This window comes from Salmo salar, chromosome ssa13, assembly GCF_905237065.1.
Source record: "Salmo salar chromosome ssa13, Ssal_v3.1, whole genome shotgun sequence".
Taxonomy (NCBI): Eukaryota; Metazoa; Chordata; class Actinopteri; order Salmoniformes; family Salmonidae; genus Salmo; species Salmo salar.
This window is the reverse complement of record NC_059454.1, coordinates 44,097,605-44,120,193: the sequence shown is the minus strand read 5'-3', so window position 1 is coordinate 44,120,193 and position 22,589 is coordinate 44,097,605. Positions and strand designations below refer to the sequence as shown.

At 42.4% G+C, this 22,589-nt stretch overlaps 1 protein-coding gene across 11 annotated transcripts in view; it reads left to right on the top strand.

Moving 5' to 3' along the window:
* The first annotated feature begins 652 nt into the window (after positions 1-652).
* The window catches only part of LOC106567001 (sodium channel protein type 8 subunit alpha), an 87,755-nt gene continuing 65,818 nt past the window's right edge, over positions 653-22,589 (top strand). For 3 of the 11 annotated variants that reach the window (XM_014135752.2, XM_014135745.2, XM_014135750.2), the window contains exons 1-2: positions 654-954; positions 7,176-7,508. In XM_014135752.2, the coding sequence (XP_013991227.1) occupies positions 7,233-7,508 (276 nt within the window). In that variant the 5' untranslated portion in view covers positions 654-954; positions 7,176-7,232. Of the gene's footprint in view, positions 955-7,175; positions 7,509-22,589 lie in introns of all 11 variants that reach the window. The other 8 variants (XM_045693304.1, XM_014135747.2, XM_014135749.2 and 5 more) reach the window with 5 other exon arrangements.

Genomic DNA, 22,589 nt, shown 5'->3' with positions numbered 1-22,589 from the left:
CCGTTGCGAACAAGTCTACGACGTACTTCCTTGTGCTGAAACTTCAGACAACAATACACTTATATACAGGGCACGTAGAATGATTCCAAATGCCCTGAAGTCCATTATTTGAGTGAGGGAATGTAGGCTAGATGGACTAAAACTGACAGGTGGATCCAATCGGGGGTTCATTCATTGATTCCTTCATTTACTATTTCAAAGTGTAGAGGTGTCGGCATTGTAACGTAATACCACGTTTGGTCACTATTTAACTAGTACTGCAGACTGTGCGAGAGGTCACTTGAGTCAATAACCTACTAGGCCTGTAAAAAAAAAACAACGGGGATAATGTTGATACCCTTGAACAATATTATAGGTTTATCCTACCATAGCCTACAATATAATTTCTGATTTTGCATATCTTATTTGCAACGAATTTTAGGCCCAATTTCAAGTTTGTCATGTAATAATTTTAGTAAAACATTCCTGTAGGTCTATGCCAACATCTCATTACTTTGCCCACCGTGTACAGTAAGTAGTAAGCCGCGTATCATCCATCAGAAATCTTACAAGACTGTAAAAAGTGGTCCACACCATATTCAGCTGATATGGCTTGGCTCATTCAGTTGCTGTGCCTATGCTGAACGTCTTATAAGGCTAGTCTTTTTTTTAACGATTTCACATCTCGTGGAGGTATTTGAACAAATGTTAGATAACAATTCACCTAGTTTATCATAGGCCTATTTTTAAGCGAAGATGAATGGTGGTGGTGGTCACTGATTTCTTCCGTGAAAGGCACTTGGCGACACTCCCTTACATTTCTGCTGAGAGTCATCAATTATGCAGCCAGGGTAGCTGCAAGTACTGAGAGGGAAGATAGCAGCAACAATATGGCGACAACCGCAGTTTCTCCCGAATCTTTTCGACATCTGCAGTCCAACAACGCCTTTCTGGGTTCCTTGTAACGCTTATACAGTAGGTGAATTCTTAGCTTTTTCTAAAACGGTTGCATGTTTTGACGAATCTGTTGGTTATAGTCTGTCAATAACCTTATAAAAATGTCGCAGAGCCGCTCTCTGACCAGCATTTTTTTTGTTGCTTGAATAGGCTGCCTGCCAGAGCCTAAACCAGATTCCCGTTATGTTTAAGCTTAATCGATATATTGCTAATTTCCTTCACAGAGCTAACCATAATATTGTTCAGACAAATAGGAAAAATTACGGGGTGACGATGTCCCCGATTTTGACTGCTTAAAAAAACTAAACGATGAAATGATTTTTTTTTTTAAATCGAAATGAATGATTATCAAACGAAAATGAAGGATTTCGTGCTTAAATGTGTATTTATTTTCGTGATAGTTATGACACGCAGCAAATATGGGCCAATGTATGGTGATGAGAACCAGTAGCCTAATGTGATAGCCTAATTCTCTCCTCCACCATGCATTTTTTTTTAAAATCATCCATCTATTCTAGCCTATTCTAACATGGGGGGGGGTTGGTTGGTACCAGAGCCTTTGAAATGGTGCCGCTATCCTTCACACCTCTTTTTCATCCACCCTTCATCCCAAAAAATTTAATCAAAGCAAGAATCTTATTACCATTGTAATTTCGTTGCATACACATACCCTGGTATCGATCTGGTGGTCGACATGGCTTTACGGGTGTGGTAGCCTACATACTGTATCTCCTTCCTTCAAGGAGCCTATTTTAGGACAAGGCAGCGTGTTAAATGCTCAGAATATCCTAGAAACACTGAATTATTGGAGAAAATGATGGAGAACAATCTTTTTTTCCTGAGTCTATGATGTTGATGGCGACAAGGTAGGACTATGTGTTCGATATGGGACTTTTTTTGCTCCGTGGAAAAACCTGAGCATAACATAGAAACCACCCACTGCAGCATTTCGCAGTGTTTCCTTGGCTCCGATGGGCCGCACTTTTGGGTAGGCTGCTGCTAAACGTGTGCATCACAATATCTGTGCACGATGCTTATCATACCTTATTATGTAAAGTCTACAAATCGACTTTGTAATACGATTGGCAACGATAGAATGATCGAAATTAATGGTTATACATCAGAACAAACACACCATTCAGCAATAGCTCGCCTATTGCGCCTGTGAAAAATGAGATTAGATAACAACGATACAGTGGCCTAGTGTGTATGTCTTTGCCAGGGAGATTGGTGTCATTGAGTTTGTAATATAGTAAACAATAGTATAAGCTGAAATTGATAGGGCCATCGACTACCAGGAATATGGCAGGTGGTGCAGCAACCCACTGAGACCTGCCTGCTTCTTTACAGAATATAGATTGCCATCATACCATGACGCCGAATGTGTAGCCTAGGGTATGTTTGGAAAAGGAACGGGGTGGTCATTATGTAAGGCATTTTAGGTAGCCTAACCTAAGGACATTTGGCCACCGGTTTACCTGTGAGACACGGTCGTTAACGGGAATAGCTGCATGGTGCTCTCTGTCTGAAATGGTTACATAAAACATGCTGGTGCATCGCTACTGGATGAAACAAAATGACTGAAAAACGGTTAATTTCGTATGTCCCATTGGGTCCAAGTAAGAATAGAATGAGGGATGGTTGCTATCACATTATGCTGATGCATAGCCTTATTTTACACCAGCCAGTGTGTAACATTTACGTCGGTAAGTAAACGCTGTAGCCTTAACAACCATCATGTGCTTTTTGATCTTGCTTGATGAGTTAAGTGTTTGTTTTATCAACGTGACATATTTAACGATCGGATTGTACCACACCTGCAGCCCATATCCCTGTTAGTAAGCCTATGTCTATAGGCTCATGGCCTGCATGCATCCCAAAATCTTGTTGTCTTGTTTGTCCTGTTATCTATATCCTTTTTGAGTGTAAAGCAATAAAATAAAAAGAGCGACGAAGTTGATATCGCATTAAAACGGCTATTTTGGAACCTGATATTTCAGCCGCTGGTCTCTTTCCTTGCTCGATCTTGTGGTGCTGAAATGGACAGCGCCCGTGAGAAGCGTGAGATGAGGGATTGGAATGCAGCTTTCCTTCTCTTATCTCCGATTTTAGGCTGCAATATGAGATTTTAGCATTTTCTAAGTGTTTTATGAGCTGTAAGGTTAGTTATGTTGTCAATCTCTGTAGTTAGTTATATTGTGTCAATGCAAACGACACAATTATACAAGCTCTACAGTGGACGAGCATTCAGCATGAGAACAAGCCTTGACATTTTGTCGTTTGTTGAATTGAATCTTTCATTTGAAATAGTGAGATTTATATAACGTTATTCATTGCAATATGTTAGCAGGAAGTTTCGATATTTACAGGTTTCTAAATGATGAATGATAGGCCCATTTTGGATGTAGGCCTGGGCCTCATCCTCCTCCGACCTTCTGGGTCTGATGAGAGATCTGATTCAGAGGTTAGATATAAACCTATACAGAATGTGTAGCCTATAGACTGTGCAATTTGTAAAATGTGTGATTTGTTCTGATATGTGTTTAACATACCTGTAATCTGGACAGCATGATTTTTCTATATGGACAGAAGTACCCTCCTAGAGATGCTTTGAAATGGTCTTTTGACAGATGTGATGCCCCAACATGATTCTGTACTAATGTCATGTACTGTACAGTATCCTATTATGTGAGGTATGATGTGGGAAATAGATCTACCAGCAACTGAATTGGTGCTGTTTTGATACTTTCTTAAGGAAATTCAAAGCAAAGGTATAGTTATACTGTATTGGGAACCCGTAGGTAAGACAGTGCCAGTGTAAGTGAAAGTTCCGGTATTTTATTAGTGGGATTAAACTGTGTAGTGACAGTGTGCCAGAGTTTTGCTCTTCTGACTGTCTTTCATTGGCTCTCTCTGTGTGTGTGTGTGTGTGTGTGTGTGCGTGTGCGTGTGTGTGTGTGTGTGTGTGTAGGCTCTCAATGTGTGCTCTCAGGCAAGGGAGGGACTGCTGCTGCTGGCTCATTCATCCCCCTGACCGCTGTCTTAGTATCTTCATCCTTCTCTCTTAAGAGTCACAGGTTGCGTCCCAAATGGCACCCTATTCTCTGCACTACTTTTGACCAGATTCCTATAAGTACTGGACTACTTTTGACCAAATTCCTATCAGTACTGGACTACTTTTGACCAGATTCCTAAAGGCACTGGACTACTTTTGACCAGATTCCTATAACACTGGACTACTTTTGACCAGATTCTTATAGGCACTGGACTACTTTTGACCAGATTCCTAAAGGTACTAGATTACTTTTGACCAGATTCCTAAAGGCACTGGACTACTTTTGACCAGATTCCTATAACACTGGACTACTTTTAACCAGATTCCCATAACATTGAACTATTTTTGACCAGATTCCTATAGGCACAGGACTACTTTTGACCAGATTCCTATAACACTGGACTACTTTTGACCAGATTCCCATAACACTGAACTATTTTTGACCAGATTCCTATAGGCACAGGACTACTTTTGAAAAGAACCCTATGGGCACTAGTCAAAAGTAGGGTGACATTTTGGCTGCAGGCAAAGCTACGAATACAATATAGCCCTAAAAGCATGATGTCATCCCATGATCATGTAGCATCTCATGTAGCCATCTCATGTAGCCATCTCATGTAGCATCTCATGTAGTATCTCATGTAGCATCTCATGTAGCATCTCATGTAGCATCTCATGTAGTCCTCTCATGTAGCCATCTCATGTAGCATCTCATGTAGCATCTCATGTAGCCATCTCATGTAGAATCTCATGTAGCATCTCATGTAGCATCTCATGTAGAATCTCATGTAGCCATCTCATGTAGCATCTCATGTAGAATCTCATGTAGCCATCTCATGTAGCATCTCATGTAGAATCTCATGTAGCCATCTCATGTAGCATCTCATGTAGCCATCTCATGTAGCCATCTCATGTAGCATCTCATGTAGCCATCTCATGTAGCCATCTCATGTAGCATCTCATGTAGAATCTCATGTAGCCATCTCATGTAGCATCTCATGTAGAATCTCATGTAGCCATCTCATGTAGCATCTCATGTAGCCATCTCATGTAGCCATCTCATGTAGCATCTCATGTAGCATCTCATGCAGCATCTCATGTAGCATCTCATGTAGAATCTCATGTAGCCATCTCATGTAGCATCTCATGTAGAATCTCATGTAGCCATCTCATGTAGCATCTCATGTAGCCATCTCATGTAGCATCTCATGTAGCATCTCATGCAGCATCTCATGTAGAATCTCATGTAGCCATCTCATGCAGCATCTCATGTAGAATCTCATGTAGCCATCTCATGTAGAATCTCATGTAGAATCTCATGTAGCCATCTCATGTAGTATCTCATGTAGCCATCTCATGTAGCCATCTCATGTAGAATCTCATGTAGAATCTCATGTAGTCATCTCATGTAGCCATCTCATGTAGTATCTCATGTAGCCATCTCATGTAGCCATCTCATGTAGCCATCTCATGTAGCATCTTTAGCTCGGTCAAGTAAGTGTCCATATTGTCAAACTAGGAAACATGAACCTATGAATGCACTTATGAGGCATTGTTGTAACATTTGTTTTACCTTTAATCAATCCGGGAAAGACCCAAAAGGTAAGAAACCTCTTTTACGAGGGGGAGCCTATGAATGATAGCCTATGCATTGTGCTGCTGTTGTAAAACACATTCTGTTCTACTATAGTGTGTCTGTGTATTCTCTGAATCAACAGGAAATACAGGACAGTGGAAGGTGTTTCCTTAGTTACACATCCCATTAGTCTGTTGTGGTCTGCTGGGTCTGTTGCCAGATGGGTCTCTTATTTCCTGTATTGGCACAGAGATTCATGACATGACACATTTCTATACTACTACTATACTACGAAACTATTATCATAATATTATTGCGTTTCCTACATTGGGCCAAGCATGGTTAGCATGGATTGTGACAGTGAGAAACTTGCCATCATAAAATGAAATGGCAAGCGTTCTAATTCTATGCTTGCCATATGTAGACAATATTAGCGTTTTATACTGGGTTGGTAGTCAGGATGAAGCTCCTCCTCCAAGACGCTGCCCACCAAATCCTGTCATCATCATAATAATATCCTTTGAATATTCATCATTCTTTCAGTAAGTTGACTCATCTCTGATTTCAACACGCCTGAATCAACCACACCTTTTAAAATGATGCAATCAGTATCTTCAATTGATAATGAGCACAAATAATATATCAATCTGAGTAAAATGCTATTGAGTAGTTTCTCCCCCCAAAATACTTATCTTTTAATAAAAATATATTTTAATAAAACACAGGGTGTCACCTACAGCACTTAATGGCTTCCTCACAAATGGCACCCTGCTTCCTGTATAGTGGACAACTTTTGACCAGGGTCCATAGGCCTATGTAAACTATATAGTGACTAGGGTGCCATTTGAGATGCAACCAATGATCAAACCTACTTGTCATATCTATCATAGATGAAAGCCATTGACTCATGTTTGTTCCGTCTTTCTACATCTGTAATGTGTTTCAAAAATAGCAGCATCATTATTTGATGTTTTCGTTGGTATTTTTAGTTTGATGATCTCACATTAAAACCCGTATCTCTCGTTCAGTGTTAGTGTCTGGGGGCCCATACCAAATGGTACCCTATTCCCTACATAGTGCAATACTTTGGACTAGGGCCCATAGAACTCTGGTCAAAAGTAGTGCACTTTATAGGTAATAGGGACACATTTGGGACACACCCTCTGTTCTTTTCTTCTTCTGTCAAGACTAGACTGTACTGGTCCATTTCTGTGACGGCTCTGCTGTGACAGAACTAGAAAGACCTTCTCTTGCTCTGAGGCTCTTCCTTACTGTAGACAAACAGGGAGACTGTATCTGCATCCAAAATGGCACTCTATCCCTTATATAGTGCACTACTTTTGACCAGGGCCCATAGTGCATGCATAAAAAGAGTTACACTGAGTAATAATAATGATAATACTTCCAGTTCATACAGATACATCTTGCTGTTATGATAATTCATGTATGACATTTACAAAAAATATACACAATTATTCAAAGCATTTAATATTTTATGCCTTTTATTTTCAAGAAAAACACATCAAAAACTCAAGGGCCTCAACTACTCTCTTGGCTCAATTGTTCTTCTTTCTCCTCCTCTCTACTCTCCCTCTTTGGCCCCCCCAGAGCTGGTTACAGTGGATGGTACAATACTTGACGACCAAGTAGCTGCAGGATGAAAACATGGCTGCACCCCTTATGGCACCACCAGGACCTGACAGCTTCAAGTATTTTACCGCGGAATCATTGGCTAACATCGAGCTCCGGATCAACGAGGAGAAGAACAAACCGCCGCCCAAGCAGGACAGCAGTCACCGTGACGACGACGATGACAACAAACCCAAGCCCAACAGCGACCTGGAGGCTGGGCGGAATCTGCCCTTCATCTATGGCGACATCCCTAGTGGAATGGTGGCGACACCACTGGAGGATTTGGACCCCTTTTACCAGGCTCAGAAAGTAAGTAAGAAACACACCTCCTCCATATCCCCTTCTCCATCACACACACACACACACACACACACACACACACACACACACACACACACACACACACACACACACACACACACACACACACACACACACACACACACACACACACACACACACACACCCCTTCTTGCCCTTGCCTTTTCTCAACACCTTACATCAAAGATACAGTGCCTTCTGAAAGTATTCAGACCCCTTGACTTTTTCCACATTTTACGTTACGTTACAGCCTTATTCTAAAATTAATTAAATCGTTTTTTTCTTTCATCAATCTACACACAACACCCCATAATGAACAAAAACAGGTTTTTAGAAATTTTTCGCAAATGTATAAAAAAACTAAAATACCTTATTTACATAAGTATTTAGACCTTTTGCTGTCAATCAATCAAATGTATTTATAAAGCCCTTCTTACATCAGCTGATGTCACAAAGTGCTGTACAGAAACCCAGCCTAAAACCCCAAACAGCAAGCAATGCAGGTGTAGAAGCACAGTGGCTTGGAAAAACTCCCTAGAAAGGCCGGAACCTAGGAAGAAACCTAGAGAGGAACCAGGCTATGAGGGGTGGCCAGTCCTCTTCTGGCTGTGCCGGGTGGAGATTATAACAGAACATGGCCAAGATGTTCAAATGTTCATAGATGACCAGCAGGGTCAGATAATAATAATCACAGTGGTTGTTGAGGGTGCAACAGGTCAGCACCTCAGGAGTAAATGTCAGTGGCTTTTCATAGCAGATCATTCAGAGTATCTCTACCGCACCTGCTGTCTCTAGAGAGTTTAAAACAGCAGGTCTGGGACAAGGTAGCATGTCCAGTGAACAGGTCAGGGTTCCAGAGCCGCAGGCAGAACAGTTGGAACTGGAGCAGCAGCACGACCAGGTGGACTGGGGACAGCAAGGAGTCATCAGGCCAGGTTGTCCTGGGGCATGGTCCTAGGGCTCAGGTCCTCCAAGAGAAAGAGAGAAAGAGAAAGAGAGCGAGAGAGAGCAAGAGAGAGAAAAAGAGAGAGAATCAGAGAAAAAAGAGAGAGATTTAGAGCGAGCATACTTAAATTACCACAGGACACCGGATAAGGCAGGAGAAATACTCCAGATAAAACAGACTGACCCTAGCCCCCCGACACATAAATGTTGCAGCATAAATACTGGAGGCTGAGACAGGAGGGGTCGGGAGACACTGTGGCCCCGTCCGACGATACCCCCGGACAGGGCCAAACAGGCAGGATATAACCCCGCCCACTTTGCCAAAGCACAGCCCCCAAACCACTAGAGGGATATCTCCAACCACCAACTTACTATCCTGAGACAAGGCAGAGTATAGCCCACGAAGACCTCCCCCACTGCACGAACCCAAGGGGGGGGGCGCCAACCCACTCAAGTGACGCACCCCTCCTAGGGACAGCATGGAAGAGTGCCAGTGACTCAGCCCCCGTAATAGGGTTTGAGGCAGAGAATCCCAGTGGAGAGAGGGGAACCGGCCAGGCAGAGACGGCAAGGGCGGTTCGTTGCTCCAGTGCCTTTCCGTTCACCTCCACACTCCTGGGCGAGACTACACTCAATCATAGGACCCACTGAAGAGATGAGTCTTCAATAAAGACTTAAAGGTTGAGACCGAGTCTGCGTCTCTCACATGGGTAGGCAGACCATTCCATAAAAATGGAGCTCTATAGGAGAAAGCCCTGCCTCCAGCTGTTTGCTTCGAAATTCTAGGGACAGTAAGGAAATCAGCCCTAGCCTTAACGGGAAACCAGTGTAAAGAGGCTAGCACTGGAGTACAGTGGAGTACTGGAGTACACTGGAATAATATGATCACATTGTTTGGTTCTTGTCAAGATTCTAGCAGCCGTGAGACTCTAAATTGAGCTTAGGTGCATCCTGTTTCCATTGATCATCCCTGTGGTAAATTCAATTGATTGGACATGATTTGGAACACAGATGTCTATATAAGGTCGCACCGTTGACAGTGCATGTCCGAGAAAAAAACAGGCCATGAGGTCGAACGAATTGTCCGTAGAGCTCCGAGACAGGATTGTGTGGAGGCACAGATCTGGGGAAGGGTACCAACAAATTTCTACAGCACGGAAGGTCCCTAAGAACACAGTGGCCTCCATCATTCTTAAATGGAAGAAGTTTGGAACCACCAAGACTCTTCCTAGAGCTGGCCGCCTGGCCAAACTGAGCAATCAGGGGAGAAGGGCCTTGGTCAGGAAGATGACCAAGAACCCGATGGTCACTCTGACAGAGCTCCAAAGTTCCTCTGTGGAGATGGGAGAACCTTCCAGAAGGACAACCATTCCCGCATCACTCCACCAATCAGGCCTTTATGGTAGAGTGGACAGACGGAAGCCACTCCTCAGTAAAAGGCACATGAACGCCCACTTGGAGTTTGCCAAAAAGGCACCTAAAGACTCTCAGACCATGAGAAACAAGATTCTCTGATCTGATGAAACCAAGATTAAACTATTTTGCCTGAATGCCAAGTGTCTAGTCTGGAGGAAACCTGGTACCATCTCTACAGTGAAGCATGGTGGCGGCAGCATCAGGCTGTGGGGATGTTTTTCAGTGGCAGGGACTGGAAGACTAGTCAGGATTGAGGAAAGGATGAACGAAGCAAAGTACAGAAAGATCCTTGATGAAAACCTGCTCCAGGGTTCTCAGGACCTCAGACTGGGCAAACTTACACCTTCCAACAGGACGATGACCCTAAGCACACAGCCAAGACAACGCAGGAGGGATTTCAGGACAAGTCTCTGAATGTCCTTGAGTGCACCAGCCAGAGCCCGGAATTGAACCCGATCGAACATCTCTGAAGAGACCTGAAAATAGCTGTGCAGCAACGCTCCCCATCCAACCTGACAGAGCTTGACAGAATCTGCAGAGAAGAATAGGAGAAACTCCCCAAATACAGATGTGCCAAGATTATAGCATTATACCCAAGACTCAAGGCTGTAATCGCTGCCAAAGGTGCTTCAACAAAGTACTGAGTAAACGGTATGAATACTTATGTAAATGTCTATTTCCATTTATTTTCTTTGCAAAAATGTCTAATAACCTGGTTTTGCTTCGTCATTATGGGGTATTGTGTGTAGATTGATGAGGGGGAAAAAACTATTGAATCAATTTTAGAATAAGGCTGTAATGTAACAAAATGTGGAAGAAGTCAAGGGGTCTGAATATTTTCCCGAAGGCACTGTAGGTTAGTGGAATAAGGGCTGTCATTTAACTAAGATAGTAAGCAACATGACTCAGGTCCTGTCCTGTGTAGAATGAGTCAGCTTCTGTGCAGGTTCAGCATTGTCAATGAGTTTTAACCTTATTCAGTTGGTTTAGAGGACAGGATTCCTGTCATCGATGGCTTGGTGGTTTTGACAGTTTGATGTCAGTATAGATATTTGATGCATATTTAATAAATGATTTTCACGTAAATGCGGTAAAGATCTCATCCTCAAAATACTGACATGTTGTCCAGTTGAGATATGTAATTAAACCACATAAAGGGGTTGTTCAGTCACATGATATACTGTAGCTGACAAATGTGTCAGCTACAGTATATCATGTGACTGAACAACCCCTTTAAGTCCCACTGTAAGTCCCACTTTGTATATATTATTATTCAATTCCCGATATAATAAACCCATGACACAAAAGATCATGTCATCGTGTACAGGAGTTACTTTTTGGCTCGTGATTGGTCTGTGTACAGTAGCTACTAGGGGTGTAACGGTACACGTATTCGTATCGAACTGATCGGTACACGGATCACGGTTCGATCCGCACTGAACCCGAATAAATACATAGAAACTCAAGGGCCTCAACAATAGGTCAGCCTAGAAAATGATATGTACAGTTGAAGTTGGAAGTTTACATATACTTAGGTTAAAACTCTTTTTTTCAACCACTCCACAAATTTCTTCTTAACAACCTATAGTTTTGGCAAGTCGGTTAGGACATCTACTTTGTGCATGACACAAGTCATTTTCCAACAATTGTTTACAGACAGATTATTTCACTTATAATTCACTCTATCACAATTCCAGTGGGTCAGAAGTTTACATACACTAAGTTGACTGTGCCTTTAAACAGCTTGGAAAATGCCAGAAAATGTCATGCTTTAGAAGCTTCTGATAGGCTAATTGACATCATTTGAGTCAATTGGAGGTGTACCTGTGGATGTATTTCAAGGCCTACCTTCAAACTCAGTGCCTCTTTGCTTGACATCATGGGAAAATCAAAAGAAATCAGCCAAGACCTCAGGAAAAAAATTGTAGACCTCCACAAGTCTGGTTCATCCTCGGGAGCAATTTCCAAACGCCTGAAGGTACCACGTTCATCTGTACAAACAATAGTACGCACGTATAAACACCATGGGACCACGCAGCCGTCATACTGCTCAGGAAGGAGACGTGTTCTGTCTCCTAGAGATGAACGTACTTTGTGGCGAAAAGTGCAAATCAATCCCAGAACAACAGCAAAGGACCTTGTGAAGATGCTGGAGGAAACAGGTACAAAAGTATCTATATCCACAGTAAAACGAGTCCTATATCGACATAACCGAAAGGCTGCTCAACAAGGAAGAAGCCACTGCTCCAAAACCGCCATAAAAAAGCCAGATTACGGTTTGCAACTGCACATGGGGACAAAGATCGTACTTTTTGGAGAAAAATAGATGGCATCATGAGGAGAAGGAAAATAATGTGGATATATTGAAGCAACATCTCAAGACATCAGTCAGGAAGTTAAAGCTTGGTCACAAATGGGTCTTCCAAATGGACAATGACCCCAAGCATACTTCCAAAGTTGTGGCAAAATGGCTTAAGCACAACAAAGTTAAGGTATTGGAGTGGCCATCACAAAGCCCTGACCTCAATCCTATAGAAAATTTGTGAGCAGAGCTGAACTAGCATGTGCGAGTAAGGAGGCCTACAAACCTGACTCAGTTACACCAGCACTGTCAGGAGGAATGGGACAAAATTCACCCAATTTATTGTGGGAAGCTTGTAGAAGGCTACCCAAAACGTTTGACCCAAGTTAAACAATTTAAAGGCAATGCTACCAAATACTAATTGAGTGTATGTAAACTTCTGACCCACTGGGAAAGTGATGAAAGAAATAAAAGCTGAAATAAATAATTATTTCTACTATTATTGTGACATTCCACATTCTTAAAATAAAGTGGTGATCCTAACCGACCTAGACAGGGAATTTTTTACTAAGATTAAATTTCAGTAATTGTGAAAAACTGAGTTTAAATGTATTTGGCTAAGGTGTATGTAAACTTCCAACTTCAACTGTACCTATCTACAGGCTATGGCTTTGCTGCGTTGTATGTCTCTTGAGTAAATCTGAGCGGATGTTTTTTAGGCTATTCTGTTAAAACAACTACAGCATATGCGCAAGTTGTAATCAAATGTATCATGTTAATTGGCGCATTTCAAACTATTTGTGAGGCGCAGCCGGGAACTATGTCTGAACGTTGGTGAGTGGTGGGGACGATAAACCAGAATCGGAGGATTCTCCATCATCCTTTAAATCTTCAGTTTGGGAACATTTGGCTTCCCATTAGATTACAACGATGTTGGATAGAGAGTTGTGGATAAAACGTTAACAGTATGTTGCCACAGTCAATGAGAATATCCTATGCAGCTGCCAACACCTCATATGTGGACACATTTACTCCAACATCACCCCAGTATACCGGAGCAAGATGGAAAAGCAAAGAAACAACACCACAACATTGTATCCCCTCTGCATTCAAGCAGCCCTTGGCAGCTGATTCTGATAGGGTCAAAGAAATTACAAAAGCGATAGGTAGGCTATGTTTATATATATTTTTTTACAGTCTTTGGTTTATAGCTGCGGATATGCGCCCATTCTCGGTGGTTGAGAATAGCGCGTTTCAACAACTCGTGAAAGTACTTTACGAACATCCCTCTTGCACCCATTTCAGCAAACAGGTAGTACCCACAAACCAAAGCATACGTTTTCAATGAATTGGCCAAAGCACCCTGCACTTACTTAACAGTGACAGCCCATCCCATTACCCCGGAGTGGGAGATGTACTGTGCTACAGACACGCTCATGGTGCATTCGAAACCAAGTGGGAAGTGGGAATTTACCACATATGACTGGTAAAAATCCACTTGAACGGCCTTAAAACTGGTAATTACTAGTGGGAAACTCGTCTATCATCCTGAGCACCCACTTCTCCCACATGGTGACCTCTGACGTCACCTACTAAGGAAATGGTTTCTATAACAGCATTTTTGGCAGTTAAATGCAATTATGTATAAAAAGCAATCTATGAATGTGGTTTTTGAACTTTATAATTTGTTTACAATCATGATAGCTGTACTTATAGTTTATGGTTGACACAGCTTCTTGGGCGTTAGCCAATTGACGGTTCTCAACGAGTTCAAATCACATGAATGTATCCAACTTGTATTTACAACTTCACAACTGGCATCTCCCACATGGTTATTAACGTAGAATCAGGATGGCAACTTGAGAGGCCCAACATAACAACCTGGTCACAACAGAAAATGTCATGAACATCGTGAATGCTGAACATTGTGAATTGCATTTCATTTTCCTGCTGTACCAAAATGTGACCTCAAAACCACATTACCTACTGAATCGTGGGTTTTGTGAACCGCTACAGCCCTAAAAGCTACATACAGTGTAACGGCTGTCGTAGAGAAGGGACCAACTCAAAATACTGAAGCAAAATAACAAAGAGAAAAAACGACAGCGCACAGTTCTGTCAGGTACAGAGACTAAACAGAAAATAACTGCCCACAAACACAGGTGAAAAAAAACCCTACTTAAGTATGATCTCCAATTAGAGACAACGAGGACCAGCTGCCTCCAATTGGAGATCATCCCCCCCAAAAAACATAGAAATAGAAACCTAGAACTTAAACCTAGAAATACAAAACATAGAAAAACACAAAACACCCCCTGTCACGCCCTGACCTACTCTACCAAAGAAAATCACATTTACTATGGTCAGGACGTGACATACAGTATATGTTTTATTATTATTATTATTATGCTGTACAATGCCCTGTCCCTGCTGTCCCCAAGGCATTAAAGGTTTAGTGTGCTTGATTACTCTAGAATACTGTAGTTGTTGAGGTTCAGTTGTTGTTCCTGTTTGTCTCCCCCATCTATCCTTTTCCCTCTTCTCTATGTCCACCTCTCTCTCCCTCCCTCTCCCCAATGGCTCAGAGGGCTACGGGGAAAAGGTTAATGGCAGACACTGTTAGTTGAAACACTGACGTTTCAGATGACTTTTCTAATTGTTTGAAAATGTATTCCTGCAGAAGAAATAAGGCAAAGGAAACGAGCAGAAATGCATTAGCTAGCTGACTTAAACAAGCAGTGCGGACAGTGTGTTTTGTGATGCATGTTGCATTGTTGGTGTGTTTTTTATTTGAACTTTATTTAACTAGGCAAGTCAGTTATGAACAAATTCTTAATTTCAATGACGGCCTAGGAACAGTGGGTTAACTGCCTTGTTCAGGGGCAGAATGACAGATTTCTACCTTGTCGGCTCAGGGATTCGATCTTGCAACCTTTCGGTTACTAGTCCAACACTCTAACCACTAGGCTACCTGCCACTCCAAGTGTAAGTATGACCTTGAAAATGGTTTTTGTCATCATGCATGTTGATATAGGCTCGATATTTCTAAGAGTGTAGCTGTAAAAGAGACAAGGGGGTCCCATCCTCCTCTCTCATCATGAATATCTTCTACTGTACCTAAATGATAATGGAGAAAAACTGTATAAGTCAATAGAGGTGAGGTCACAAGAGCGACAGTAGCACCTATTGATGTTATGATTTTTGTCTGCACCTTGTCTCATGTTGGTTGAAGTGCTGTCTACTTCCCTCCTTCGTCAGTCTTAAAACCTGTTGGGGCTACAGGTTAGCAATGAACCCCGAGCCGGGATTGCTAACAAGGCTGGAAATTCAAAACATCAAAAATCTAATAATTTCAATTTCTCAAACAATCAACTATTTTACACAATTTAAATGATAAACATCTCCTTAATCTAACCACATTGTTCGATTTTCAAAGAGGCTTTACGGCAAAAGCATAAAGTTAGATTATGTTAGGACAGTACATAGCCACAAAAGTACAAACATCCATTTTCAATTCAAGGTCAGGCGTCACCAAAAGCAGAAACCAGCTTGAATTATGCACTAACTTTTGTCAATTTCCATCAGATGACACTCCTAGGACATTATGTTATACAATACATGCATTTTTTGTTCCATCAAGTTCATATTTATATCCAAAAACAGCATTTTACAGTAGCGTGAAATTCAGATTTTTTCTTCTCTGAAATGCTTCCGGTGAACATAACAAAATTACTATTCGAAAACATTGGTAAATTATAATATTGTCATTCAAAGAATAATATATTATCATCTCGTAATTGCTACCGAATGGCCAGATCTCAAAATAACTTTACTGGGAAATCACATTTTGCAATAAACGGGGTGCTATGCTAAGAACAACAGGCTATGCTATACAGTTAGCATCATCTAAAATCGATAATAACATTGTAAATATCCCCTTACCTTTGATTATCTCCATCAGAAGGCAGGCATCCCAGGTCCGGAAGGCATCCCAGGTCCGGAACAAATGTGGTTTCTTTTGACAAAGTTCATAATTTATGTCCAAATAACACCAAGTACTTAGCGTTCATTATGCTCCCACAAAACGTGGTGGGGGGACTGTAAAATCAAGCCGAAAAGCTAAAAAAACCTAGTAAATAATCTATTTATGTTCGTTCAAACATGTCAAATGTTGTTTAGCATTAATCTTTTGGTCCATTTTTAACGTTAAACATCAGTAATATTTTCACACAACCTATCCTATGACAAAACTCACGTTTCTCAGATTTATGCGCAGGCACAAAAAAATGAAGTGATGACATGTCAACTTCCTTGGATTCTAATTTGCTCTCTGTTTATCATAGACGCTTCAAACAACTTTATAAAGATCGTTGACATCTAGTGGAAGCCGTAGGTGTTGCGAAATGAATCCTTTCTCACTATGGTATCTATAAAACAATGACACTAAATAGTACAGTCACAAAATTCACATTTTTTTTAAATCTATTTTTCACAGGTTTTTGCCTGCAATATGAGTTTTGTTATACTTACAGACACCATTCAAACTGTTTTAGAAAATTCAGAGTGTTTTCTATCCGAATGTGTTAATAATATGCATATCCTAGCTTCTGAGTTGGTGTAGGAGGCAGTTAAAAATGGGCACATATTTTTTTCAAAATGTCTCAATACTGCCCCCGAGCCCCAACAGGTTTTAACTATGTCGATATAAATGTAAAATGGCTCCTGACTATTTTAGATCATAATGAATGATATTACATTGACGGGGGGATCCTAGAGCAGCATTCATATGCTAAGACCCTTCATAAATACAGCCCCTGATCTTGGGTCTTTAGCCAGGGCTCTACATTTTAAAAAGTAATTGGTAGCGCTGGTGCTACCAACATAAAAAAGTTAGGAGCATAACATACACTTTAGGAGCACCAGATAAGCAGAGTTTGTAAATTGATTGAGATAAAGCTTATATTGGGCCTATAGGAATTTTATCTACTTTTAAAGCACATGCTTGCGCCCTAAAAAGTAATAACCCTTTAAATACATTGTTTATTATAAAAAGCTAAAACGTTAATAGAAATACCTGTCATTGAAATTACAAAGTAATTTGTGGAATAGGTTTCTACTATTTTCCTATTGAGATGCATTACATTGAAAATGTAACACTGTCTCTATAAGAACATCAATGTTGTGAGTGACAACATGCAAGAGATCAGTCATTCATTCTTTAATTACTATGAGTGGGGTACCATCTCACAGCAAGAACTGGCAAATCTGGTGGAGTCATTGATCTCCTGATGAAGCTATCCCTTTTCCTTTCTTTCTGTGCTCCCAAATGATCGGATACACTGGTAAAGTTACCATGTTATTAGCTTGATAGTTATTAGCTTATTAACTGAATAAGGTGTAAACAAATCGTTAGCCCGCAAGTAGTTTTACAACGGTCCGCGACTTGGTTTATGAATGTAAAAATCGCCAATGCTTGACAGTAACAAAAAACATAGCGCCGGTAATATGGGTCATATATTTTGTTTGGGCTAGAAACCATCCGTTTTCTCTCTACTAATTAGGGCTGGGAATTTCCAGGGACATCATGATACAAATTATTATCTTCATACTTATGTGCCAATATGATATGTATTGCAATTCTCACGATTCTATACATATTGCGATACGATACTGCCATTTTATTGTGATTCGATGTTCCAAACAAATTGCTCGAATCGCTTATCAGCTGCAGAAGGACAATGGAGAACCATGAGAAAACGCGTTTTGATCAATCATGGTAACAAAAGTGCTGACAACATGTTGGTTCACCATTTAAAAAGAAGATTATGGCGAAGGAGAAATACCAGATTTTTGGGGCAGGTACAGCCGACTAGCGCCAACATCGTTCTCCCAAATAAATATTCTAGGTCTTACAGCTAAATCTTTAGGAGCATATGCGACCAAAATGGTCACACTTTAGAGCCCTGTCTATAGCTAACCTCTATGGAAGTTATTGTCTTGGATGATGTAGAATTATATTAAATTATGTTATAAAGAGCCCGCGTGCTCTAGTATATGTGTGTGTTTCACTTACCTCCCTCTCTCTATGTAGTACACGCTGACAGTTATGTAACAAACAAGTTCAGTGCACAAGAAGGAAATGATGTTCTGATGAGATGTGAAAAACAGACACAGGGCCAGTAGAGGGAAGGTGAGCCAGTTTAGAATCCACCCCCCAGCCACTCTGTTCTTGCCTCTCTCACATGAATGCAGGGAGGAACGAGATCTATGTTTTTCGTCTCTGTCTTAGGCTATGTCTGAAATGCCACCTTTTCCCTACAAAGTGCACTACTTTTGACCAGATCCCTATGGGCCCTGGTCAAATGTAGTGTAATATATACGGGATAGGGTGCTATTTTAGACATAACCTCTGTTTTACAACCACTCTCCCTCCCAGCCTTTTATCAACACCCCTCTCAGCTTTCAGCTAACAGGGGAATCTGATTATGGCCAGCATCAAGTCTTGTGCTAATGCCAAAGGGAACAGATCCTCCTTGGCTAAGATTATAGCATCCCTGTACAGCCATTATGTGAAACCAGTTACTGCTTGAAGGGGCAAAAGCTAATGAAAGGGAAGTCAACCTCCCTAGGCTAAGATTCTTCCATCTCTGTAGCCTATCTACAGTTTCTCAGCTGGAGAGTCGCTTATGGCTCGCGAGAATACTACAGCCATGATGGGAGAACACCATGTTATTGCTAGTAGTCATGAGAGACCGTGTTATTGCTTTGGGGAATAATAAGCAAATGAAGGAAACACACCAACAGCCTGTGTATGGAGGATGGATGGACGGATGTGAGGACAATATATAATGTGGAGGAAGCTGCGAGGATGGGAGGTTGCTTTTGCTTCCCTACTGGTCTGTCTCCCCTCCCCTGACACAGTACTGGCTCTGTTAGAGTGTGTCAAGGCTGAAACTGGGAGTGAGAAGGAAGGGCCGGCCAACGAACAGTCTGGCCGGCTGATGGTTGATGATGCAGCACTCTACCTCAGTCTGCTGTGTGGGGGCTGGGGCTGGGCTATACTGGGACGCCGTTCTGACTATCTGAGAATACTGATGCGTGTGTCCCACTCCCAAATGGCACCCTATTGCCTTTATAGTGCACTACATTTACCAGGGCACATATCGGGAATAGGATGCCATTTGGGGCGCAGGTGAGAATCTTCATTCAAGTGTATCACACCCTCTGTGTGTAGGTTAGTTTGTCAGAACACCAGGTCAGCCAACCTGGATGCGGGCTGGGTTGTGTTAGGCTGGGGCTAGGGCTGACCCATGCTATACTGTCCTGGGTTGAGTTGGGGATGGGCCAGGCTGTGCTAGCTAGATTGTGCTTAGCCTCGATTTCCAAGCTTCCTCACGTCCGTTCTCATCAGCCGAGTGATGAACGAGACTATGCAGTGTGGTAATGCGAGACTAGCTTGTGCCGGGTGTGGAATTTTGTCACTACCAGACCAGTTTAATGGGAGGGAGGCTGGAAAGGAAGGCGAGGGGGGGGGACAGGGGCGAAATGGAAGACGTGTGCAAGGATGCGTGAAAGAGCGGCATCACTCTCTCTTAGATGCAGCCAAGCCCATGTTATTGAAATGTATTTCGCTGTGAGGAACCTTTGAGGTACACTTAGGCTCAATCCCAATAACTCTCCCCTTAGCCCTCCCCCTAATTTTTTTTGTGTCCCTCGAAAACGGAGCAACTAGTGGTAGGGAGAGATAAATAACTCTATGGAATAGGACATCGCTACAATACTCACTCGCGAACAGCAGAAGCGGCTAGGATAGCCTACCACGCAATTCATTGACGACGTGCCTTGTGTTTTTCACAATGCCTATACTGGCAGCAGTAATAGCTTTCCTTATATTTCTCATGCAAAATGCATACTAACCATATGAGCAACATATACTATATATACAAAAGTATGTGGACACCCCTTCAAATTTGTGGATTCGGCTATTTCAGCCACACCCGTTGCTGACAGGTGTATAATATTGAGCATACACCCATGCAATCTCCATACCTAAACATTTGCAGTAAAATGGCCTAACTGCAGAGCTCAGTGACTTTCAACGTGGCACCGTCATATAATGCCACCTTTCTAACAAGTAAGTTCATCAGATTTCGTCCCTGCTAGAGCTGCTCTAGTCAACTGTAAGTGCTGTTATTGTGCAGTGGAAACGTCTAGGACCAACAACGGCAAGGCCACACAAGCTCACAGAAGGGGACTGCTGAGTCCTGAAGAGCGTAGAGCGTAAAAATCGTCTGTCCTCAATTGCAACAGTCACTACCGAGTTCCAAACTGCCTCTGGAAGCAACGTCAGCACATGAACTGTTTGTCGGGAGCTTCATGAAATTGGTTTCCATGGCCGAAAAGCTGCACACAAGCCTAAGATCACCATGCGCAATGCCAAGCGTCGGCTAGAATGGTGTAAAGCTCGCCGCCATTGGACTCTGGAGCAGTGGAAACGCGTTCTCTGAAGTGATGAATCACGCTTCACCATCTGGCAGTCCAACGGACAAATCTGGTTTTGGCCAATGCCAGGAGAATGCTACCTGCCTCAATGCATAGTGCCAACTGTAAAGTTTGGTGCTTGGAGGAGGAATAATGGTCTGGGGCTGTTTTTCATGGTTCGGGCTAGGTCCTTTAGTTCCAGTGAAGGGAAATCTTAATGCTACAGCATACAATGACATTCTAGAGTCTTCTGTGCTTCCAACTTTGTGGCAACAGTTTGGGAAGGCCCGTTCCTGTTTCATCATGACAATGCCCCTGTGCACAAAGGTCCATACAGAAATGGTTTGTCGAGATCGGTGTGGAAGAACTTGACTGGCCTGCACAGAGCCCTGACCTCAACTCTATCGAACACCTTTGGGATGAATTGGAATGCAGACTGCGAGCCAATATCAATCAGTGCCCGACCACACTAATATTCCAACATTTACTGGAAAGCCTCCCCAGAAGAGTGGAGGCTGATTGTTCAAAGTAGAGTAGTACTGAATAAGGACATTCCATAATAGCAGTTTGACATGTAACAGTCGCATTTCCTTCACTCAGTCATTTTTTCTGCAATTTCTTGGGGATTAATGATTAACCAGTGGAACCAATAAAAAATTAAAACCACTGTTCTGAACTAATAAACTCATCAAAAAAAGAAACGTTCTCTCACTGTCAACTGCGTTTATTTTCAGCAGACTTAACGTGTAAATATTTATATGAACATAACAAGATTCAACAACTGAGACATAAATTGAACAAGTTCCACTGACATGTGACTAACATAAATTGAATAATGTGTCCCTGAACAAAGGGGGGAGGTCAAAATCAAAAGTAACAGTCAGTATCTGGTGTGGCCATCAGCTGCATTAAGTACTGCAGTGCATCTCCTCCTCATGGACTGCACCAGATTTGCCAGTTCTTGCTGTGAGATGTTACCCCACTCTTCCACCAAGACATCTGCAAGTTCCCAGACATTTCTGGGGGGAAAGGCCCTAGCCCTCACCCTCCGATCCAACAGGTCCCAGACATGCTCAATGGGATTGAGATCCGGGATCTTCGCTGGCCATGGCAGAACACTGACATTCCTGTCTTGCAGGAAATCACGCACAGAATGAGCAGTATGGCTGGTGGCATTGTCATGCTGGAGGGTCATGTCAGGATGAGCCTGCAGGAAGGGTACCACATGAGGGAGGAGGATGTCTTCCCTGTAACGCACAGCGTTAAGATTGCCTGCAATGACAACAAGCTCAGTCCGATGATGCTGTGACACACCTCTCCAGACCATGACGGACCCTCCACCACCAAATCGATCCCGCTCCAGAGTACAGGCCTCGGTGTAACGCTCATTCCTTGAACGATAAACGCGAATCCAATCATCACTCCTGGTAAGACAAAACCGCGACTCGTCAGTGAAGAGCAATTTTTGTCAGTCCAGTCTGGTCCAGCAACGATGGGTTTGTGCCCATAGGCAACATTGTTGAGGTTGATGTCTGGTGAGGACCTGCATTAAAACAGGCCTACAAGCCCTCAGTCCAGCCTCTCTCAGCCTATTGCGGACAGTCTGGGCACTGATGGAGGGATTATTCGTTCCTGGTGTAACTCGGGCAGTTGTTGTTGCCATCCTGTACCTGTCCCGCAGGTGTGATGTTCGGATGTACTGATCCTGTGCAGGTGTTGTTACACTTGGTCTGCCACTGTGAGGACGATCAGCTGTCCATCCTGTCTCCTTGTAGCGCTGTCTTAGGCGTCTCACAGTACAGACATTGCAATTTATTGCCCTGGCCACATCTGCAGTCCTCATGCCTCCTTGCAGCATGCCTAAGGCACGTTCATGCAGATGAGCAGGGACCCTGGGCATCTTTCTTTTGGTGTTTTTCAGAGTC